Source organism: Coregonus lavaretus (assembly GCF_964263955.1).
Source record: "Coregonus lavaretus genome assembly, chromosome: 11".
NCBI classification, from domain to species: Eukaryota; Metazoa; Chordata; class Actinopteri; order Salmoniformes; family Salmonidae; genus Coregonus; species Coregonus lavaretus.
The window spans coordinates 8093212-8118507 of NC_139998.1; the positions used below are offsets into that span (position 1 = coordinate 8093212).

The window sequence follows — 25296 nt, forward strand, 5'->3', positions numbered from 1 at the left end:
TATAAAGAGTTATGTTTGGGGTAAATCCAAAACAACACATCACTGAGTACCACTCTTCATATTTTCAAGTATGGTGGTGGCTGCATCATGTCATGGGTATGCTTGTCATCAGCAAGGATTAGGGAGTTCCGTAAATAAACGGAACAGAGCTAAGCAAAGGCAAAATCCTAGAGGAAAACCTGGTTCAGTCTGCTTTCCAAAAGACACTGGGAGACAAATTCACCTTTTATCAGGACAATAACCTAAAACACAAGGCTAAATATACACTGGAGTTGCTTACCAAAACGACATTGAATGTTCCTGAGTGGCCTAGTTACAGTTTTGACTTAAATTGGCATGAAAATCTATGGCAAGACTTGAAAATGTCTGTCTAGCAATGATCAACAACCAACTTGACAGAGCTTGAATAATTGTTTTAATAATAATGTGAAAATATTGTAGAATCCAGGTGTGCAAAGCCCTTAGAGACCCAGAAAGACTCACAGCCGTAATCGCTGCCAAAGGTGATTCTAACATGTATTGACTCAGGGGTGTGAATACTTATGTAAATTAGATATTTATGCATTTAATTTTCAATACATTTGCTAACATTTCTAAAAACATGTTTTTTACTTTGTCATTATGGAGTATTGTGTGTAGATGGGTGAGATTTTTTATAAATATTTAATCAATTTTGAATTCAGGCTGTAACACAACAACATGTGGAATAAGTCAAGGGGTATGAACACTTTCTGAAGGCACTGTAGAGAGACATCCTATGAATACGGGCCCTGATCACTCATCAAGACTAAACAAATCAATCAGAAGAGATTATCTGAACCTCACATCACATCACATCACACTGCAGCTAGCTCTGAAACATGCTCATATAAAAGGTTTCTTCCCTCATCACATGTAGGATAACAAGAAACCCTTGAATGACCCTTGTAAATGCATAAATAAACCAAATAAAAATATTTGTTGCATAGTAACAACTTTGACCTTTAGGTAATTCAAAGCAACATCATCCTCATAAGTGGTTAATGTATTGAAGCAGCTGAAAATAATTAAGGTACTAGAGTGGGAGTGGACCAGACTAGACCAGCTCTTCATGGGGCAGGCAGGGACAGGAGACTGAGAGAGGGGGCAGGCAGGGAGAGGAGACTGAGAGAGGGGGCAGGCAGGGAGAGGAGACTGAGAGAGGGGGCAGGCAGGGAGAGGAGACAGAGAGGGGGCAGGCAGGGAGAGGGGACTGAGAGAGGGGGCAGGCAGGGAGAGGAGACTGAGGGAGGGGGCAGGCAGGGAAAGGAGACAGAGAGGGGTCAGGCAGGGAGAGGAGACTGAGGGAGGGGGCCGGCAGGGAGAGAATATGGTGAAGGGGCATGGACATGGGAGGAGAAGGTGAGGGGCAGGGACAAGTCAGGGATGAGGGAGGGTCAGTTATCAAGGAGGAGAGACTGTGAGGGATGGAAAAGGGATAGGGCCAAGAGGGAGCACGCAGGGACATGGGAGGGGGCAGACTGGGACGCAGGCCCAGAGGAAAGCTGATCGGACCAGAGACCCAGGCTGTAATCTCTACTGACATGGTGCCAACGCATGACCAAGCCCAGAATGTCAGTCTCTCACAACCCCAGTAGTACTCTCTTATGTCACTCCCTACTCCCCCTAGTACCCTGTAATGTCACTCCACCACAACTGCAGCAGTACCCCTAGTACTCTTTGATCCACACAGCAAGGGGAAATTGAATTCACTTCAGACAGGTTTTGCATTCAATCATGCAGGGTCTTTTGCTAATTCTAGTGTTTTCACTGTTAAATTCTCTCTCTCTCTCTCTCTCTCTCTCTCTCTCTCTCTCTCTCTCTCTCTCTCTCTCTCTCTCTCTCTCTCTCTCTCTCTCTCTCTCTCTCTCTCTCTCTCTCTCTCTCTCTCTCTCTCTCTCTCTCTCTCTCTCTCTCTCTCTCTCTCTCTCTCTCTCTCTCTCTCTCTCTCTCTCTCTCTCTCTCTCTCTCTCTCTCTCTCTCTCTCTCTCTCTCTCTCTCTCTCTCTCTCTCTCTCTCTCTCTCTCTCTCTCTCTCTCTCTCTCTCTCTCTCTCTCTCTCTCTCTCTCTCTCTCTCTCTCCCCACACACACACACACACACACAGTTGTGTTCGAGAAGCAGGTGGTCTTCAAAAGCCATGCTAGGTGAAATCTAACACCACTCCTATAATAAATGTGTGGAACTCGGGTGTGACTGGTGAAGGTTTGGACTAATAGGCCTATGGCTGCTGGTTGGGAACATTGGATAATAACATTCCTTTTAGAATACCCATAATGTAGGAGCGTGAAATCTATGTGATGCCATGAAAATGAAGTTACGTTTAAAACTCTCTGAGAATAGACCTACTTAACTGAGAGTCACTGCCACTTCTGAGAGTGAAGTAAGTTAAAAGCCCTGTAACTGGGGTCTTCTGTTGTTTAAGACATTCTCAAGAGTACAGAGAGCAGACAGAACAAACAATGTATGTCTTAAAAGCTGTCTAAACAGTCCTCTTAGATTGCAAATATATGATAATATGAGAGATAAAGACGCAGGATCTTAATTTGAACTAGTTTGCTACAGCAGGAAAATAATCCTGCCGCAACAGGAAATGTTAATTATTATGTGGATGATAATTAAATGGGCATTTTTGTAAGGGTTGATACATTTTTCGAAAGGGAAAAATCAAGTCTGAAATGTCAAAAGTGGAAATTACAAACTTCAGAAGCCTTTTAAACCTCAAATACACTACACGTTTTACATTACCTGTATTGCAGGAAAGTTCTCCTGCAACAGGGTGATCAATTAAGATCCTACATCTGTAGACAGCGAAAGACAGAGAGAGAGAGATAGAGAGAGAGAGAGAGAGAGAGAGAGAGAGAGAGAGAGAGAGAGAGAGAGAGAGAGAGAGAGAGAGAGAGAGAGAGAGAGAGAGAGAGAGAGAGAGAGAGAGAGAGAGAGAGAGAGAGAGAGAGAGAGAGAGAGAGAGAGAGATAGAGATAGAGATAGAGATAGAGATAGAGATAGAGATAGAGAGAGAGAGAGAGAGAGAGAGAGAGAGAGAGAGAGAGAGAGAGAGAGAGAGAGAGAGAGAGAGATAGAGAGAGAGAGAGAGAGAGAGAGAGAGAGAGAGAGAGAGAGAGAGAGATGGAGCATTCGAGACAGTTGAGAGAGAGAAAGAGAAAGAGAGAGAAGAAGACAGGCAAAGCGAGATGGGGGCCATGGACCAGGGCCATGTTGAGTAAACTACCGGACAGAAGACAAACGACATGTCACGGTGAAAAGAGCCTGATGGAGGATCTGGCAGAGGTGTGCGCCAACAGGAGGATCTGCATAAAACACTGCTGTCTGTCGTGGTGGAGAAGGCCCAGGGTGTAGGTTTGGTACAGAGCAAGGAAGTCATTCATTCAATTAGCTATGTGCTTGCTTAGGAGCAATTCAATTAAAAAACGGTAACGGGTTTCCAGGATGAATAAAAACAATATTCGTCCAACTCCCACACAATGAGGAAGTATGTTTCTTTTGATATGTTGCTGCTGCAGTTCTTCTTGTTTTGAACGTGCACGTACATTTATAGTGACTCTACACACACGCACACCCACTCACATACAACCATTATATACGCTGCTGCTACTCTGTTTATCATATATCCTGATGCCTAGTCACCTTACCCCTAAACATATCGACCTCTAGCACTCCAGTATGCCTCCAGTATCCTTGTACTGTATATATGGTACTGGAACTGACTGACCCTGTATATAGTATGCTTACTTACTTTCTTGTGTGTTTTTGTTCTACCTTATGTTATTTTTTGTATTACATTGTTATTGATTACCGCATTTTGGGGTTTAGAGATTGAAAGAAAGACATTTCACTGCACTTGTGCACGTGACATTAAAAACTTTAAACTTGAACATAGCTTTTTTTGAGTACTGTAAATTAATCTAAAACGTCCATAGTTACAGCGCAGGAACAATTATGTTGTTGTCTTAAATCCTCTATATTCTACTCAATCAATGTTACTTTACAATAGTAGTAAACACAAATACAGAATTTGAATAATTTAAAAAACTCGAGATCATATCCCCCAAATCTTTTTTTCCCATACAGCCTTTGCAACACATTATCCAATACCCTGTTAAATATTTAAGTCATAAATATCTTCTACTAGCTCATCAGAAGACAGGGGCTCCAATTAACTAGCTGAGGAAAAAGGCCTGTGGATCTCTCATCCATTAATTGTGTCCATCTTTGACATTTGCTAAAGCCAGCCACCTGAGGTTTCATCAGGATTCAAGTCAATACAAAATAAAAGCCATCTCCATCTAATTCTTTAATCAATCTATTCACATCTGCCGGTTTGAAGCTGGGGCCAAAATCAGTACAGTAACAGTCTAAAAAGCTTTGCTTGTTTGATGCAATTAATTGACTCTCGTTTCTCAACCAACATGAAGGCCTATCAAAATTCTCTCACGACAGGGGTTACATCTAAAGATCTCCATAACAACAAAAACAAGGCTGTTTGTTTTATTCATCACAGTGTCTCACTGGTCCTCCGGCCAACAGAAATAAACCAGAAATGACTAAGTAGAGACCCCTGTCCTCACAGTTTCCACAACTTTTACTGTGTCACTTCCTGTTGACATGACAGTGTTCCAGGCCGAATACATTGCAGTCACACTGCACGCATCAACCAAAGGGCTGTGTGGCACGTCATCGACTGCTCAGTCGGGAACCCGGGCATCAGATTGCTATATCATATGATGTGATTAGCTGAGTTGTTAAACACCTATCCAGGTGCTATGAGATCTGTTATGCGACTGCAAAATAGTCTACCTAGAATGCTACCATTCCGCTGACCTTGAAAGGGACCTTCTTCCACCTGTTGTGACACTTTGAACGAAGGTGCCAACTAACCAGCTTGTGGATTGCGCTACCAGTGTTCCTTCACATGTTATCACCTTTGAGGATAACATGTATCAAAGCATTCCAGTGATATTGTCCTACACTCTTAGAAAAAAGAACATAAAAGTGTTCTCCGGCTGTCCCCTTAGGATAACACTTTGAAGAACCCTTTCTGGTTCCAGGTAGAACTCTATTGGGTTCTATGTAGAACCCTTTCCCCAGAGGGTTCTACATGGAACTCAAAAGAGTTCTACCTGGAACCAAGAAGGGTTCTACGTGGAACCAAAAACATTTATCCTATGGGGACAACCGAAAAAACCCTTTTGGAACACTTTTTTCTTAGAGTGTACCACTAGTATGTGATAAAATTCAACATGGGAATGGAACTTGCTTCACAGTTGAGACATACAGCTATTTCTGACCAATGCCCAGTTGAATTGCCATGGCAGAGTTGTGTAGTGTGAAATATCTGCCATACTAAAAACATGTACCGGGTCACAGTGCAGCAGCAGACTGGGTTTGGTTTAACCACACCTAGAGGTCAGGCAACAATTCCCTCACAACTCAATTGGAACATACAGGAGAAAAAGAAATGCTGTTGTTACCTCGCTTTCAAACCAAGGTGAATGAAAAATGGAACAAACTGAACACACAAAGCAGAGAAAGCAGACTCACTCATCTCCATGTACTCTGGCGTGAGGCCTGCGAAGGGCTCTAGGAAGTGGTCTGTCTCATAGCGCTGCAACTTCTTCTCCCTCTCCTCTTCCTGGAAGGACCTTCTCTTAGACTTGATGTACCTTATCAACTTCTTCAGCTTCCTGCACACAATGGAACACAATCATAAGACGCCATACAGTATATAGCGCAGTTACAGACAGGGACACAGTTACAGACAGGGACACAGTTACAGACAGGGACACAGTTACAGACAGGGACACAGTTACAGACAGCGACACAGTTACAGACAGCGACACAGTTACAGACAGCGACACAGTTACAGACAGCGACACAGTTACAGACAGGGACACAGTTACAGACAGCGACACAGTTACAGACAGCGACACAGTTACAGACAGCGACACAGTTACAGACAGCGACACAGTTACAAACAGGGACACAGTTACAGACAGCGACACAGTTACAGACAGCGACACAGTTACAGACAGCGACACAGTTATAGATAGCGACACAGTTACAGACAGCGACACAGTTACAGACAGGGACACAGTTACAGACAGGGACACAGTTACAGACAGCGACACAGTTACAGACAGCGACACTGTTACAAACAGGGACACAGTTACAGACAGGGACACAGTTACAGACAGGGACACAGTTACAGACAGGGACACAGTTACAGACAGCGACACAGTTACAGACAGCGACACGGTTACAGACAGCGACACAGTTACAGACAGGGACACAGTTACAGACAGCGACACAGTTACAGACAGCGACACAGTTACAGACAGCGACACAGTTACAGACAGCGACACAGTTACAGACAGCGACACAGTTACAAACAGGGACACAGTTACAGACAGCGACACAGTTACAGACAGCGACACAGTTATAGATAGCGACACAGTTACAGACAGCGACACAGTTACAGACAGGGACACAGTTACAGACAGGGACACAGTTACAGACAGCGACACAGTTACAAACAGGGACACAGTTACAGACAGCGACACAGTTACAGACAGCGACACAGTTACAGACAGCGACACAGTTACAGACAGCGACACAGTTACAGACAGCGACAAAGTTACAGACAGGGACACAGTTACAGACAGCGACACAGTTACAGACAGCGACACAGTTACAGACAGCGACACAGTTACAGACAGCGACACAGTTACAGACAGCGACACAGTTACAGACAGCGACACAGTTACAGTCAGAGCCAAAGGCAGGCAGTGGCACAGGAACATAGTCACAGTCAGGGACAGGGACAGGAACACAGTCATGATTTGGGATCATATCAGCATAGAAAACGACTTATGGGACTGGCATTTGCATCCTTGATATGCAGACTTTGTTTTGTAGTGTGTGTGATGAGGCTGGCGTGTGCGCGCGTGTGTGTGTACTCACGGGATGCCGATCTCAAATAAATTGTTCTGGATGAGTTGCTTTCCCAACATGGTGATACTGAGCTGAATACACAACTCCATCAGACATCCTCCATGAGCACACTGCAGAGAAAAAAACCACTAGTTAAACACTTCTGTACTGTACCGCACATCCATTATAGAAAGACTAACATGATAAAAGACAAATACTAAGGATGGGATTCAATCCAACCCAGATTTAAGACTTCCTCACAGCAATACACTTTTAAAGGCAATTTCCCTGACATTCACAGAGACCGAAGTTCACTGTAAACGTTGCGTATCGGCTCAAGAGAGACAATCGTAGTGCACAAGTCGTTTATCTATTTTTGATTGAATCCCAGCCTAACACTGTTTTAGCGTTTTGATTGACAGCTTGAAGAGGGCAGCACTTGAATTATACAGATTTATTTTGAATATGTGAACTCCGAATTTATGTTCCTATGTTAACTAACAGTGTTTAATTCGTAGCCATCTGCTCTTAATAACATTATACTTCATTATGCAATGTGATGAAATTAATGAAAATTAAATATACCTGTATAACATGGCAAATAATTAATTATTTTTTTCCTTCCTTTACTGTCTTAGATAAATCTTTAACAAAAATCTTTAACAAAAAAAAGTTCTCAGAGACTAAGAGGAGGTATTATAGTAAAAGTTTTTAACCTCTTCCATGCGGTACGACTCAAACACATAAAGATAACTTCCAGGTCGTCCAACAAGCCTGTATGAGGAGACATAATGAAGGAAGTTGGGAGAGACAACACTGAGAGAAACCCTACTACCTCTCACTGACAGATTGTGTCATTAAAATAGCATAACATAACATGACATGACATAACATAGTATAGCATGCATAGCATAGCAGAATAGCATAGCATAACATAACATAAGCTCATACAGAACAATTGAGAGTAGAGAAAGAAACTGCGGGGACTCACCTGCCTCTGAAGAATGCTATATATATGATGGGAGTAAAGGCATTCACAAACTTCAGGATGAACGTTTTGAATATCAACCTCTCCTCAAAGCTCTTGTCTGTCTTTGGGACCTCTGAGAAAACAGACAGTAGTTATTCAATAACTTATAAGGCCATTGCTGCTGGAGACATGACTTGAAAGAGAATAGTAGGATCTGTACAAGGCCTATAGAGAAAGAGGAGTGTTAGAGTGTTCTGTATAAGCACTTTGTGACATCTGCTAATGTAAAAAGGGCTTTACAAATACATTTGATCGATTAGGAAATTACACTGCATTCAGTACACCAAATGACTGTACGTTTGTTGTCACTTAGATGCAAATACATTTTGGAGCTATTTTCAGTTGAAAAGGTAGGGTTGTACAGTGATGCAGTACATTGGCATGTTGTTAGAAATGGCCCCCAAAAGCCTTGCTAGTGGTGACTTACAGCTAATAGGGAAGTTGGCAGACTGTCAATGCAAAATGCACAAAAATACACACTTTACTTTCTGTAAATGGGTCTTGCCCTAGGAATTTTTCTAACAAGTTGTCAGACTGACCAAGGACACTGATAAATAGAACACAAAAAGCCTTGTTGATAGCTAAGTTAGGAACAGTCTTTAAAAGCACATTAAAAGTGCTATATCCATGTATTATTATTACAGTTTTGGAATTAGGTTGTCAGGCTGACGTCCCAAGGACATGCAAAGACAGGGTATCTATCTTTCTTCCATGACTTGATTTTGTATACCATGTACTCTACTTGCGAGTTACTGGATGTACATGCACTACTTCTATACAAGTTGTCAGACCTACCGAGGACGGTGAGCCAGCGGGCGACGGCTCCGTAGACCTCATCCAGGATCAGAATGACCACTAGGTTGATGATTGCGGCAGTGGTTTTGACCGTCAGACGGACGTTGGACCGCGTCGTGGGGTTGTTGCTCATGTGCAGCGCTGCCTTGGTGGAGATCCGGTAGAGGATGACCCCGAACACTATGGCAAACGTCACCCCGATCTGGGAAGAGGAGACAGGGATAAGGCCTCCCAACAACGTCAATACTGGTAGGTTTGGTTTGGAGAATCTGTTCCAGCATACCGTCAAACGCTTATGTACAGTATCATCTGTCACACTGTTTAGGAATTGTAGGTCTAAGCCCTTAGATCACAGTATCTACTAAGCTAATATATGGAATTGTTTTAATATGGTAATAAAATGTATAATTTATCCATTTGATTTAGAATTGTAGGACCCCTGTAGGTCTAAAAAAAGATATATACGAAAAATAGTTGATGAAACATTGAATTTGGCCTTTACTGCTATAGCCCATAGAAACGCATTGAATAACACATTTAATGCGTGGCAAAACAGACAGTCAAAAAATAAATCATAAGGAATAAGGTTTCAAAGTGTCTGTCCTATATCTGAGATATATAAGAAAACGCAGGGGAAAAAATGTTTAGACCCATGTTTACATTTGACCCCCTATGCACTTTTTGCCATTTTTATAGCCCGATACTGGGTTACCTTCAGACGACTCCCCTGAAGCCGACACCTTAGTGAGAGTCTCCCCTTTCGATATTAGTGACATATTAGTTTGTAGCTCCAACGGTTCGGTCTGGAGAGTCGGTTTTGTGAGAAAACCTATTCGAAATGAGGACGTCCACAACGAGTGTTCAGATGACTGCCGTCAAGCTTTTGGATGTAGTAGAGCCAAACCACCGACCATGTCGTATTCATGAGTCGCATCTGTCAATGGCGGTGACTTATTAGTTTGTAGCTCAAACGTTCAGGTTTTACGGACGATTTTCTTGTCCGGAACCTCTCATGTGTAGAAAAATACCGCTTTCACAAGCCCAATGTTATGGAATAGGCACAAACTTTATATCGGCGGAAAGAGGGCTGCAGCCACTACAAAAAACGTTAAGTCTATAGCATAAACACACAGGAAGCTATTCAATATTCAAAATGACGTCATTTTTTACGCACAAGTGCTTCAATCGACTCTTTATTTGATGAACAATGTACAATATTAGAAGTCTTTACAATGCATGTGGTTCGATCTTAAATGCCTCTTGGCAGTTGTGCTTTGCTAAGTGTGTTGGACTCACCATCAGGAGCATCATGACTATGTTGATCATGTATGCTGGTAACCGGTCTCTGCACGTTAGCTTTTCTTTTTCAGTCTAAAAGAAGGGATAAAATATTAAGATCTATAGAGGTCTAGCCAAGTGTACTGTTACTGTTTGTATGTGGAAAATAACATAACCAGTCAGCAGAAGAATCCAAACAGCGATGGATGGAGAGGCGAAAAGCTGGTGTTTTGATGCTGACAAACCATTACACAGAAATAAACGTTTCACACTGAATTATTCAAGCCTGGAAGTCAAGACGACTGTGTTCCAACAGTTTATTCACTATATTTCAAGCATTTAGTCATTCATCATTCTCATCATTCCATTCTTTATGCAGCAAATCTCAGTCAGAACATGATTGTGTCTGAAGTGGCACCCTATTCCCTATATAGTGCACTACTTTCGACCAGAGCCCTGTAACAAGCCCTATGGCATCGGTCAACAGTATTGCACAATACATGGAATGGGGTGCCATTTTAGACGGAGCCAAGTCAATGAAGAGGTCAGCACCTTCCAGCAGCCATTTTGGAACAGAACAGGCTAACATGCTGTCTATGGAATTACAAGAAAACAAACCATACAGTCTCAATCTCATTACCAGAACATTACAACATGCACCAAACACCAGGCACTATCACTATGGCGATCCAAGCACTATCACTATGGAGATCCAAGCACTATCACTATGGAGAATTCAGATTCAAGTTACACAGAAAAGAACAACAACCAATCAAAGAACAAGAAAGTCAAGAAAGAAGAAAGTGAGAACGTGCACTGGTTCTGACAGACGGTGACAGAGTGTGTGTATGTGCATGAGTTTGTGAGTTTGTGTGTGTGTGTGCATGCATGCGCATGTGTGTGTGTGAGAGAGAAAGTGCATGTGTGTGTGTGTGGGGGGGGGGGGGGGGGTCTTAGTGAGGGAGCTGTTTAGGTCAAATGGACAGAGACGTCAAGTCACATCTTACTATAACACTTATACGCCATTTGTACTTTATTCGGGAATTGTTGTGAAAATGTGCAGTCATCAATCAACATGCTTCACAGACAAAAGAGCAGTGTCTCTCTATTCATTGAAATAGGCCAAACGGAGGTGTGTGAGGAGTCCACACACACCTCCATTTGGCCCATTTCAGTTAATAGTGTGTGTGTATGTGTGTTGTCTGTGGACCCAACCCAAGTGTATGTATGAGATGATTGGGCTTGTCTTGGACAGGATAGTACAGTGTGTGTGTGGGATAGGTGTGGGGGGAGGCGAGGACACTAAAAGTACCAGTTTAAGCCCAGCCATGGCAGATTGAACTGTTTGCTTCCATTTGTTTGTGGGTTCTTCTGCTATCTCTGTAGGCTTCATACAGTCAGAGGACACAAACACAGCAACCCACAAGACAAAGAGGTATAAGAAGACAAGACAAAACACACGCTAGTCATGTAAAGGCGTAAAGACTGCTATAAGACATACAATCTCACTGCAGTCTTTTAAGACCTGTGTGCTACGAGTGTCACATCAATCTACCACAGCAGAGAATGAATCATTGTGTAAGAGGCAAACACTTTTCCAAACATGAGTCAAGAAGAGACTGCGAAGCAAATTACAAAAGAAGTTGGATGACAGTAAAAACCAAACCAGCAGCATAAAATCTAAATGGTTCGCTAGCTAAAGACCCAGGAATAAGCAATCAGTACCTTCTGTGTCTTGTGTTCTTTCTTCAGGGACTTCTGCATGACGCGGAACTCGTACTCAGCTCGTGGGTGGTCCTAAGGATGTAATAGAGGCAGAGGCACTTAACACTGTATGGGGACTGACTGGGACCCATAAAATACTCCCATCAGATGCAGAATTTAATACAGCTGTTAAGGATGTCACTGTCCGTCCAACTGGGGACAACAAACTTGGTGTTGAGGTGAGGTTATAAAGTCAAGTCAAGTTCTACAGTACAGAGTAGGTAGAAGATTTTCAAAGACTACAGTTGCTGTTCCCCAGTCAGGTTCTACCTATTTCTACTGAGATGGGTAGAACATTTTCACAAAGGCTGCAGTTGCTGCTGGTCTCGAGCAGCATGGATCTTTGCAGAGGAGACAGGTCAGGGAGACCGAGAGAGGACTGGCTAGGCCAGGAGATTGTGAGCTGGTGAGCTGGACCTGGCATCCGACTCAGAGGAGACAGGATGTTTCAGGTGCTGTAAGCAGGTCAGAAGCAGTGGCCATTAAGGTTGTAAAATTCCCAGGTTTTATACAGCAACCCCAGTTGGAAGTTAGCAGAATTTTGCAACCCTAGCTGGCAATCAGAGAAGGAGTGGTGGTTCAATGGGTAGTGGTAGTTTGTGGGTGCTTTAGGAGGGCGTGAAGGTGTCCGTGGACAGTCTGAAGAAGAAGAGCCAGTGTGGGGGTAGCAAAGCCAGATGGTGATCGAGGGGGGAAAGGATATTTGTGTAAAATGAAATGTTCCAAACCTTCAGCTCTTCCTGTAGGTACCCACGGGGGAAAGAGGAGGACAAGAGAGTTACAAAAATCTCTCAACCTTGAAATCTTTTTGAAAAATGGACTTGAAGACAAAAATGTCTGTCATGGTCTATTGTGCCAGTTATTATTGTCTCCAAATAAAACAACACTAACAAGACAACTGAAATATAATTATATCGCATTTTCTCTTCTATTCAGTTTTCTATGGCTAGTGATGGAATTATGAATAATGAACTATTATGTGGAGAAAATATTACTGGGCAGTAATAACAGTATTTTGAAACAAACTCGCTGCGTTATTTGGTCAGTCTATAGCAGGGCTCTCCAACCATGTTCCTGGAGAGCTACCATCCTGTAGGTTTTCACTCCAACCCTCATCTAGCACACCTGATTCTAATAATTAGCTGGTTGAAAAGCTGAATCAGGTCGGTTACAACTGGGGTTGGAGTGAAAGCCTACAGGAGGGTAGCTCTCCAGGAACAGGGTTGGACAGCCCTGGTCTACAGTATGGTGCTCCCATTCACAAACAAATAGTAGTGAAATGCTAGACTAACTGGAGAGCACTCACCTCCTCCTCCTCAAAGCCTGTTAGATCCCATTCATAGTTGAGACGCATCTGTCTTCTCTTCCAGTGCTCCATGAACATGGCAGCTGCAGAAACACAACACGGTTAAGAGTTACGCTAAGAGCCCCTTGAATGCATGAAGAACATAATCCACAATATCAACAAGATTGTCAGTCCTTGCATCTAGAGTGCTGTCTATGAATTTGAGAAGGGTTACATGTCCAAAGCCTCATCCCTCAGCTGTATACCAAAAAAAGTGATGGGGCTGCTGTTTTGATGTTTTTCAAATCCCAGACTGTACAGTTTCGTGCAAATTTACAGTAATTCTATCTCCATAAAGCATTCATTTTTATTCTGTCGTTTTTTCAACATTGGGTAGATTATGCGGAACGTTTTGTGGCTATGAGTCCTGTATAGCTCAGTTGGTAGAGCATGGTGCTTGCACCGGCAGGGTTGTGGGTTCGATTCCCGGGGCCACCCATATATTAAATTTATGCATACATGACTGTAAGTTGTTTTGGATGAAAGTGTCTGCTAAATGGCATATATTATATATTCTATTAGTTATTATCAGTGACCCTGGCAGTCCAATTATGGTTCCTCAGCCAGACCAGAATGATAATGTGTGTGGTATAATAAAGGTTCTAAAATTAAGATTGCAGTGATCAATTATTACATGTATAATGAGCAAAATGATCAATTGCCACGTGCGAGGGATGAGGGGCTAAATGTGTCGCTAATTCAATGAATTTAGTGTGGAAGTGACATTGATTGAAGGTAGGTATTTTCTAGTCTAGTGGGAAAGCAAGGGCGGTGGCAGTCTATATGCAGACAGGCACCTGGGGGCGATAACATGTTCTACATTTCATCCATATAATGTTCATCCATGAAAGCGTATTGGCAAGAGTGGATAAACGAGACTGGATGAGCGAGACTGGATGAGTGAGACTGGATGAGTGAGACTGGATGAAGGTGACATCACTACTATACTGTTTCCCATAGTGTTGACGTTGAGTGATTGAATGAAAAAATAAGCCCTATGTGGAGTATGACAACATATACAGGTATCTGACTACATTAGGGATGCTGGTATGTACATTTGTGGATAACCAAAACATAATTTCTGGTCACAATATTGACTCAGACAACAGAGGCAGGGAGGGCATACAGACATTTATCAAAAAATATGTCTCATTTATTTACTTCAGTGGTCTGAAAAGGCCTTTATAATGGCAGCTTTAATCCTCCATATTTCACACACTAAGTTGTTCTACTAAAACTAGAGACCCTGAGATGTACAGGTGAGGAGTTTGCAATTTTGTGAGTTTGCAAAAAGTAATCGTCAGATTTGAATATGACCCAGTAGAATAACTAAATGCATGAGGATGTTGTATTTGGTTAATTGTTTTCCATGTCCTTTGAGAACAATATGTTCTATCCAAGTAGATCCAGTAATACACTACTTCCTGCTTCCAACAGTGAGGGACGCCAGTTGCATCACTCTTTCACTAGTTGCATAACAATGACACAACATACTGTAACACTTGAACTGTATACTATAATGCCTCATCCACGCCTATCATATCACTACCAGATGATAACGTCCAGTAGGGAAAATAACACACACACACACACACGCACACACATTAAACCGCAAATAAATCCCAGGGCTGAACCCGTGCCCTCATATAGTGCTCCAGTCTATGGCTTCCTGCCTTCAGTCTCAGGCCTCGCAGGCCCAGCCTTACTGTGACACTGAACAGAGCATAGGAATGCACCACAAAAAAAGCCCATTTTTAAAGGGAACGTGGTTTAATCCACATAGTAAGACACTGTACAGTCTAGTCTACACGGCTTAGTGCTTCTTGGACAGTGATGGAGGAGAGAGACAGAATGAGAGAAAGAGTAGAGGAGAGAGCCAGAACGAGAGAAAAGAAAGAGAGAATAGTGGATGCAGATGGTCGGAAATGAACAGAGGAAAGAAAGAGGACAACTGGGAGACTAAACATCTGGAAGAACAAAATAGATGGAGCTGAGAGAGAGCAGAGAGAATGAGTGAGAGGAGTTAGTCCTATTGTTTGGAGAAGTCATGTGTGGCTCAGTCGCTACCAATGCCAAGGCCGTAGGTTCACTTCCTGCAGGGATCACATACACGCGCTAAAAACGTATGCATTGTACTGTTAGTCGCAGGTGGGATGTGTACAGAGGAAATGGTCTGTCTAACTGTGCCCTATAAGCATAAAACTCTCCATATTCAAACACTTTGGATAAACACGTCTGCTAAGTGGCATATATCATTAATATTGTTATTATTACTAAAGTTGAGACGGTTGTGCAATTCTGTTGTGTGGACTACGGATAAAAATTAGCTGTCTAGTTAAATCCGGCACTGTTACATTAGTATCATCTGAAATAAGCCTTGTCCAAGCCAGAACGGCCCATAGGTCAGGAGCCTATTTCCTGTTTTTGTAGTGTGAGGCATCTTGATGTACAAGTACACCCCATGGACAGGATGCTAGTCTATCGCTGGGCTTCACAGTACCATCTGAGTTGTTGATTATTGAGTATTATCCCCGTTAAATAAATCATACAAATACATAAATAAAGTTGTGCTGTTCTGTTATGTTGTGTCGACAAGCCTCAGCCTCTTACCCCAGAGGGCCATGAAGATGGAGAAGAAGACAGTGGCAGGGTTGTCAAATAGGTGGCTGGCCCGGGCCGTCCCGCAGGCTTCCTTCAGTTTCCAGTAGCTACAGGCTCTGTCACACAGCGGGCACATGGTGATGTTGTTCCTGGGGTGGCATATCTCCATGCTGTAGAGATGGTGGGAGGGAGATGTAGAGGGAGACAAACAGTCAGCCCTCTTTATCTCATTACCACCAGTGGGTGTTATTAGGCCAGCCTGTTAAGCCAGTGTTTCCCCTATATTCTTTCACTGCTAAATCGTTGCCGCCACCCCCCACAAACATTATTTTAATTGTTATTTATTTTTATATATATACTGTATTTCTGCCGAGACGCTCTTTTAAAAGGATAGTGCGAGATTTTAGCAATGAATCCCTTTTTCTATTTCCCCAGAATGGATACCCATGGATACCGTTTATGTCTCTACATGCAGTTCAAAGAAAGTAGCTAACTAGCATTAGTGCAATTGCTAACTAGCATTAGCGCAATGACTGGAAGTCTATGGGAACAGCTGTTAGCTGTTCCTGTAGACTTCCAGTCATTGCGCTAGTGTTAGTTAGCAATGGCTCTCGAAAACTACCTTTAACTTCCTTCAAACTGCACGCAGACACAAACAAATGGTCTCCATGAGTTCATATTTTTATTTTTTTTATTATTTTTATTTCACCTTTATTTAACCAGGTAAACCAGTTGAGAACAAGTTCTCATTTACAACTGCGACCTGGCCAAGATAAAGCAAAGCAGTGCGATAAAAACAACAACACAGAGTTACATATGGGGTAAAACAAAACAAAGTCAAAAATACAACAGAAATACATATCATATACAGTGTGTGCAAATTTAGCAAGTTATGGAGGTAAGGCAATAAAATAGGCTATAGTGCAAAATAATTACAATTAGTATTAACACTGGAATGATAGATGTGCAAGAGATGATGTGCAAATAGAGATACTGGGGTACAAATGAGCAAAATAAATAACAATATAGGGATGAGGTAGTTGGGCGGGCTAATTTCAGATGGGCTGTGTACAGGTGCAGTGATCGGTAAGGTGCTCTGACAACTGATGCTTAAAGTTAGTGAGGGAGATAAGTGTCTCCAGCTTCAGAGATTTTTGCAATTTGTTCCAGTCATTGGCAGCAGAGAACTGGAAGGAATTGCGGCCAAAGGAGGTGTTGGCTTTTGGGATGACCAGTGAGATATACCCGCTGGAGCGCAGACTACAGGTGGGTGTTGCTATGGTGACCAATGAGCTAAGATAAGGCGGGGATTTGCCTAGCAGTGATTTATAGATGGCCTGGAGCCAGTGGGTTTGGCGACGAATATGTAGTGAGGACCAGCCAACAAGAGCGTACAGGTCACAGTGGTGGGTATTATTTGGGGCTTTGGAGACAAAACGGATGGCACTGTGATAGACTACATCCAATTTGCTGAGTAGAGTGTTGGAGGCTATTTTGTAAATGACATCGCCGAAGTCAAGGATCGGTAGGATAGTCAGTTTTACGAGGGCATGTTTGGCAGCATGAGTGAAGGAGGCTTTGTTGCGAAATAGGAAACCGATTCTAGATTTAACTTTGGATTGGAGATTCTTAATGTGAGTCTGGAAGGAGAGTTTACAGTCTAACCAGACACCTAGATATTTGTAGTTGTCCACATACTCTAGGTCAGACCCGTCGAGAGTAGTGATTCTAGTCGGGTGGGCGGGTGCAAGCAGCGTTCGGTTGAAGAGCATGCATTTAGTTTTACTAGTGTTTAAGAGCAGTTGGAGGCTACTGAAGGAGTGTTGTATGGAATTGAAGCTCGTTTGGAGGTTTGTTAACACAGTGTCCAATGAAGGGCCAGATGTATACAAAATGGTGTCGTCTGCGTAGAGGTGGATCTGAGAGTCACCAGCAGCAAGAGCGACGTCATTGATATACACAGAGAAAAGAGTCGGCCCAAGAATTGAACCCTGTGGCACCCCCATAGAGACTGCCATAGGTCCAGACAACAGGCCCTCCGATTTGACACATTGAACTCTATCTGAGAAGTAGTTGGTGAACCAGGCGAGGCAGTCATTTGAGAAACCAAGGCTATTTAGTCTGCCAATAAGAATGCGGTGGTTGACAGAGTCGAAAGCCTTGGCCAGGTCAATGAAAACGGCTGCACAGTACTGTCTATTATCGATCGCGGTTATAATATCGTTTAGGACCTTGAGCGTGGCTGAAGTGCACCCATGACCAGCTCGGAAACCGGATTGCATAGCGGAGAAGGTACGGTGGGATTCGAAATGGTCGGTGATCTGTTTGTTGACTTTCAAAAACTTTTGAAAGGCAGGGCAGGATGGATATGGGTCTGTAACAGTTTGGATCTAGAGTGTCACCCCCTTTGAAGAGGGGGATGACCGCGGCAGCTTTCCAATCTCTGGGGATCTCAGACGTTACGAAAGAGAGGTTGAACAGGCTAGTAATAGGGGTTGCGACAATTTCGGCGGCTAGTTTTAGAAAGAAAGGGTCCAGATTGTCTAGCCCAGATGATTTGTAGGGGTCCAGATTTTGCAGCTCTTTTAGAACATCAGCTGTCTGGATTTGTGTGAAGGAGAAGCAGGGGGGGCATGGGCAAGTTGCAGCGGAGGGTGCAGAGCTGGTGGCCGGGGTAGTGGTAGCCAGGTGGAAAGCATGGCCAGCCGTAGCAAAATGCTTGTTGAAATTCTCGATTATTGTAGATTTATCGGTGGTGATAGTGTTTCCTAGCCTCAGTGCAGTGGGCAGCTGGGAGGAAGTGCTCTTATTTTCCATGGACTTTACAGTGTCCCAAAACTTTTTGGAGTTAGTGCTACAGGATGCAAATTTCTGTTTGAAAAAGTTAGCCTTTGCTTTCCTAACTGCTTGTGTATATTGGTTCCTAACTTCCCTGAAAAGTTGCATATCGCGGGGGCTATTTGATGCTAATGCAGTACGCCACAGGATGTTTTTGTGCTGGTCAAGGGCAGTCAAGTCTGAAGAGAACCAGGGGCTATATCTGTTCTTAGTTCTGTATTTTTTGAATGGGGCATGTCTATTTAAGATTGAGAGGAAATTACTTTTAAAGAACAACCAGGCATCCTCTACTGACGGAATGAGATCGATATCCATCCAGGATACCTGGGCCAGGTCAATTAGGAAGGCCTGCTCGCTGAAGTGTTTTTGGGAGCGTTTGACAGTGATGAGGGGTGGTCGTTTGACCGCGGACCCGTTACGGACGCAGGCAATAAGGCAGTGATCGCTGAGATCCTGCTTGAAGACAGCGGAGGTGTATTTAGAGGGTAAGTATATTTACTCTGGGTAAGTAATAAAATAGCCATGAGTGCACAGCCACCGTTGGCTCGTCATAATTTTTGCACAGTGCAGTGGCACGCATTAGTTATATTTCAGATGGTGTCAACATAATTACATTTTCATGCATTTTGGAGTAGAATGTATTTTTTTTTAAGTCACCAGAAAAAGTCACCAGAAGTGACCTTCTCATAGTCGGCCTACAACCCCCCCTCTCCTCCCTGCTACCTTTTCCACCAATGCTGAAAAAAATCCTAGGAGAAACATTGCAAGTTATAGGGACTTTTGACTTCTATAGATCTAATATATTATAATATTATACAGAGTATTGAATAAACAATTGTAAAAATGCTGAATGTACACCTGCCCTCCACCCCACAGTGCTTTCAAATAAATCTCAGAGTTCGCTGAAGCGACTATTGATGAAAATATTTACACAATAACGTCAGGGATCTGGATTGTGTAGTTTAGTTAGGTCTAGTCTCACGAGCCAGGCTCTCAACACAGTAGAACACTGGAGCTCGAGGCTAAGTCAAGTATATTCAGTTCTTGTGAACTCCAGTGGCAGAGAATTGAGACACAGACAGCAGAGTGTGTCGAACTATCCTGACTGAGACGAGAGACGTTAGACAGGGGTGAAGCTTCAGCTCGCCTTGTCATCTATTCTACATCAACCAGATGTTGGTCGTTAGAAATCACCTATTCTGTCTCCGTAGAGGAACACATTTCCTTGTTTCCTTTTTATAGTTCTGGACTGCCAAGCTTAAAGCAGCAGGCAGCAGGCAGCAGGAAAGTGACCTGGTCTATCTTGTCAATACTTTATTAAACTGCATTATTTATGTTGGCAGGAAGTGAAGTGATTTAAGATGTTAGTTACGAGCCAGAAGGTAGGGACAGAGATACAGCGCAGGACAGGTATTCTGAACTGGAAACAAGGTGATGACTATGAACGCAGAATTTATGGATTTCAGTGTATTTTCAAAGTATTGGATATAAATCATTTATCGGTTTGTTATAAATTACCATAATAAATATACTGTTAAACCTCTGTCTTAATTAAGTATTGAATACAAACCGTTTAAATGTCTGTTTGTTCTATCTTTGGCCTGGCTTCAAGTTGTGCAGTTGTCAGTTACCATGGCACAGTTCCTCTGTACTGTGTGTTACCATCCCACTGTAAACCACTCTGCAGCCTAAAGCTGTCTGCCACAATATTTGAAGTGATTCAATTGGATGTCTGAATAGGATGTGAGGTCATACCTCTACTTGAGCTATGTCTCCGGAGGACACTTTATGGGCTTTCCATTTGGTTTCCTTCAATCATTCCAATGGTCTTAGGCCCCTTACACACAGTGAATGAATTGTGTGAATCGTAACATCACTTAGACATGCCCTATGATTCTGTCGGCTAGAACCAATGATTATATCCTTGGTTTTGCGACAAGCTGTGTATGGGGCCTTATGTTGCTAACCTGGGAATGTTGTCGTCTACGGTGGCACAGCCATACAGGAACACGATGACTCCCACTAGAGAAGCAGGAATCAGCATCTGGGTGTACAGCCCCAGCCACGCAAAGTACAGCCCTATCTTCTCCCCAAAGTACTTCCTGCATGGAAAGAACACAACAATCTCAGCTTTTGAAAATAATAGAATAGAGTAGAATATAATATGTATAAAGTACTTCCTGCATGATGAACAACACACTGTTCATTTTTTAAATATAAAGATTAAAACATAGTGTGACGTTTCAATCTAAACAGACATTAATCAGACAGAGATTGAGGAAAAACGGAGCAATCTCAGCTTTCAAGTTCAGTTTCAGAATATGAAACCTTAACTCACCTTACTAGCCCGATAGGCTGGTATTTGTAAAATACACTGTAACTCGCCCACTCCTCATACAAGAGCTGAAACACAGAACAACACGATGGATTACTTTTAAACCATCACATGCATTAGAGGGTCTACACTCAAAAAGAGAGTTTAAAAGTCATTTTTTGCTTTATCTCTTCATTCAAGAGGCAACAAGTGTAGAGCAAATGTTTTGGCTGTTAGTCCACCGTCAGTGATATTGCTTTCAAACCAACATGCATTCACTTCAATCTTTCAGCATTCGACCCATCTTCCCTATGACTCTCACTGACAAGTATATCCATCTCAGCTCTAAGTCAAGCTCATGTAAGCATGATTGCTGGAGAGAGTGTGTGAGAGCTGTGAAGTCGTATTTTGACTTCTGAAGGCTAATATGAGCTGCAGTTAAAGACCGCAGGCCAAAGGGTGAGAGAGGGTGAGAGACGGTGAGAGAGGGTGAGAGAGGGTGAGAGACCGTGAGAGAAGGTGGGAGAGCGTGAGAGGCGTTTGAAGCCAGCTCCTTTTTCTTCTTTCAACTGACAACAGATGACAGGTTGGATGAAGAGAGAGACAGTGCTACCGTGGTAAATTAGAGACAAGTGAGGTTGTGAAGGGGGAGGTGGGAGGGCTCAAGGAGTAGGGGAGACAGAGAGGGGGAGGGTTGAGGGAAGGTTGTGACTGGTGGAGTTAGAACACAGTCTACAGTATTGGGGCTTGGGGACACAGCTAGAGTAGAACTGTGAAGCCGAACATCCTTTCATACCAATTTCATCATCTATTATTGAAAGACAGATTTGTTTTTGAATCCGTCACGTCTCATTCATATTCGTCTCATTCATAATTTCGTCTAGCCTCTTATGTATCCTTGATAAGTTTATCAACCCCAAAAAACAATGGTTCTCTTGTTCCATTGAAGTAAATCTGAGAGGCGGTCTTCAGAGTAAAGAGCCTTTAAAGTAAAGAAGACATGCTGGCCCCAGAAGACCTCCACTGTTTCTCTGTTTTCATGTCATCTGACCAAAGCACCGGTTCCAATCCAAGTGCCAATGCCGTTTAGCAAACACCAGGGGCTTACATTTGTTGGATGACATGAAAATAGAGCTCTTTGGCCACACACACCAGTGGTAAGTTTGGCGTCGAAATGAGAATGCATGAGCAGAAATATCTACTGTAAAATATGGTGGTAGATCTTTTATGTTATGGGGGTATTTTGCTTCCACTGGTCCTGGGGCCCTTGTTAAGGTAAACGGCATCATAAACTTTAGCAGGTTAATGTTTATTGTCATGAATCTGAGCGATTTCCGCTAGCTGGGCCAGCTACAATGTCAAAATTAGCCATTATTGTCAAAATTCAAGATGTATTTTGTTGTTGTTGCTTTTTGGTCTTAATTTAAGGTTAGGTTTAGGCATTATGGTTAGCAATGGGGTTAAAGTTAGAGTTAAGGTTAAGTTTAAAATCTGATTTAATGACTTTGTGGCTGTGCTAGCTAGTGACCACTCTGCAGAGCTGCCTCCAGGGCAAGATTCATGACAATAAATGCCAACCTGCTGAACTTTACCCAGTACCAGGACATTTTAGCCAAAAACCTGGCTGCCTCTGCCAGGAGGCTGAAACTTAGCCGCAAGTGGATCTTTCAGCCAGAAAATAACCGCAAACACATAAAAATCCACAAAGAAATTGTTAATTGGCCACAAAATCAAAATGTTGCAATGCCATCTCAGTCTCCGGACTTAAAACCCATTGAAAACCTGTGGTTTGAATTGAAGAGGGTAGTCCATAAGCACATACCAAAGGATATCAAGGATCTGGAAGGGTTCTGTTTGGAGGAATGGTCTAAGATCCCTCCCAATGTGTTCTCGATAAAACATTTTATAAAAAGGCTCAGTGCTGTTATCCTCGAAAGGTGAGATATTGAAAGGTATTGAAAACATAGGATATCAATAATTTTAACCCTTACCTTTTTGAGAAAAAAAGCATTACTTGTTAAACAAATTATCTTTCTCTGAGCAGTTGTATTAGTATAAAATAATATAATTTCCCCAAAATGTTCTGCATACAATATTTACATTTTAGTCATTTAGCAGACACTCTTATCCAGAGCGACTTACAGGAGCAATTTCAGACCCCACTGTACATGTACACATGTATCTACACATTTGCACTGGTTGTACACATAGTACACCTACATGCCCTCATGGACAAGGCCCCCTGGTATTGGGTTGTGCCTGGGTGGGTCACATAGTGGATCTTCCAGCCATGCAGACAGCAGTAAGGTGATCTGTGTTCCAGTCTCAGAACACACAGGCACATTCCTTCTAACACTCCCGTCCCCAAAACACCTCAGTGTCACTATGCAACATTGAGTAGCCTCAGGGAGAGTCTCATCACTGTCTTAACCTACAAGCCTGTGAGATTAGAAGGCCATCTGAGGCCAGTGCTCCGTCATTGCTCTTTCCTTTTTTTCTTTCTTATTTATCTCTCTCTCTCTCTCTCTCTCTCTCTCTCTCTCTCTCTCTCTCTCTCTCTCTCTCTCTCTCTCTCTCTCTCTCTCCTCCCTCCCTCTCTCTCTCCCCACGCCCCCCCTCTCTCTTTCTCTCTCTCTCGCTCGCTCTCTCTTCCTCCCCCTCTCTCTCTCTCCCTCCCCCCTCTCTCTCTCCCTCCCCCTCTCTCTCTCTCCCTCCCCCCTCTCTCTCTCCCTCCCCCTCTCAATTCAATTCATTTAAGGGCTTTATTGGCATGGGAAACATATGTTAACATTGCCAAAGCAAGTGAAGTAGATAGTAAACAAAAGTGAAATAAACAATAAAAATGAACAGTAAACATTACACTCAGAAGTTCCAAAAGAATAAAGACATTTCAAATGTCATATTATGTCTATATACAGTGTTGTAACAATGTGCAAATAGTTACAGTTATTCTCAATTGCTAAAACACTAAACCCTATTGTCTGAACCAAATGCTCAGTTGCCTGAACCCACTGACTGAATCAATCACTCTTTTGGCAAAACCATAAGCGCTTTTCACCTGTTTAGACATAACTTGCCAACACATTTTCATTGTGATGCACCCGTGCTGCATAATGGTGAGCACAGGTGACAAAAGTCAAACACAATTAGAGCACAGGTGTCACCACTTGAACACAACAACTCAAAATTGATCACACTTGTGGCTAATGATGTGAGGGAACATATACAGTAAGCCAGTTCAGAGAGCACTGGTTTGTGAGGCCCTACAATGGATAGAAATCTGAGAGGAAGAGTTCGTGTGAGAGGAGGTCGAGGTGGTTGAGGTGGTCAGCGAAGACAAAGAACAGTAATATCTGATGAAATCAGAGCTACTGTGATTGACCATGTTCTTGTCCATGGTATGAGCATGAGGGAGGCTGGACAAAGGGTACAACCAAACATCAGTAGATTCACTGTGTCCACCATAATCCGAAGATTTAGAGAAGAGAACAGATAATTACCTTTTTTTGACATTATAGTACAGTATGTAAATGTTGACAGCAATTACTGTATGACATACTATATACTGTACCACAGTATACTGTAAGTAAATATATGTTTCAGTACATCACTGTACCAATGTACTGTAGTATTGTAATGGAGGGTTGGTCTAACTGTTTGTAGGCCTAGTATTCCATGTATATTTTTTGTAACTCCATGTTCTCTTTTTGTAGAATTGAAAGACTGCCACATGGGGGTGGGAGGACAGGTATGTTCTCCCCACACCAAGAGACCCTAATTGTTGGTATGGTCCGTGAGAACAATGCCATTAAACTGAGCGAAATTCAGCAGAAGATCATTGAGGACCATTTAAATTTTGAGGGTATCAACAGTGTCAGCCTCTCTACTGTTGATCGTGTCCTCAAGCGCAACAGACTGCGCATGAAACAGCTATACAGAGTGCCCTTTGATCGCAACTCAGACAGAGTCAAAGAGCAAAGATTCCAGTATGTACAGGTTGGCATATATCCAGACACATTCAATGTTGATTACTCTAAGTAGTGATTTACTGTAGTGGCCTAAATCACTTTTTCCGTATCACTTACAAAACTATATATATTTCTACAGAGGGTTTTTCAACTGGATGCAATGGAAAGACCCCATCAATACATCTACATAGATGAAGCTGGGTTTAATCTCACCAAAAGGAGAAGGAGAGGCCGTAATGTGATTGGCCATCGGGCCATTGTTGGTGTTCCTGGGCAGCGTGGTGGCAATGTCACATTATGTGCTGCCATCAGCAATCATGGGGTTGTCCACCATCATGCCAACCTGGGGCCCTACAACACTCACCAGCTCCTCATTTTCCTCAATCACATGCGAG

General features: G+C 42.8%; 1 protein-coding gene across 3 annotated transcripts in view; it reads right to left on the reverse strand.

Moving 5' to 3' along the window:
• LOC311137386 (anoctamin-1-like) overlaps nucleotides 1–25296 on the reverse strand; it is a 69435-nt gene that overhangs the window by 11810 nt on the left and 32329 nt on the right. For 2 of the 3 annotated variants that reach the window (XM_084171847.1, XM_084171845.1), the window contains 11 exons: nucleotides 20958–21022; nucleotides 20587–20721; nucleotides 15791–15951; nucleotides 13142–13224; nucleotides 11797–11868; nucleotides 10090–10164; nucleotides 8794–8995; nucleotides 7960–8071; nucleotides 7685–7742; nucleotides 6999–7099; nucleotides 5580–5722 (listed from right to left, as the gene is read on the reverse strand). In XM_084171847.1, coding sequence (XP_084027973.1) covers nucleotides 5580–5722; nucleotides 6999–7099; nucleotides 7685–7742; nucleotides 7960–8071; nucleotides 8794–8995; nucleotides 10090–10164; nucleotides 11797–11868; nucleotides 13142–13224; nucleotides 15791–15951; nucleotides 20587–20721; nucleotides 20958–21022 — 1207 coding nt within the window. Of the gene's footprint in view, nucleotides 1–5579; nucleotides 5723–6998; nucleotides 7100–7684; nucleotides 7743–7959; nucleotides 8072–8793; nucleotides 8996–10089; nucleotides 10165–11383; nucleotides 11459–11796; nucleotides 11869–13141; nucleotides 13225–15790; nucleotides 15952–20586; nucleotides 20722–20957; nucleotides 21023–25296 lie in introns of all 3 variants that reach the window. The other variant, XM_084171846.1, reaches the window with a different exon arrangement.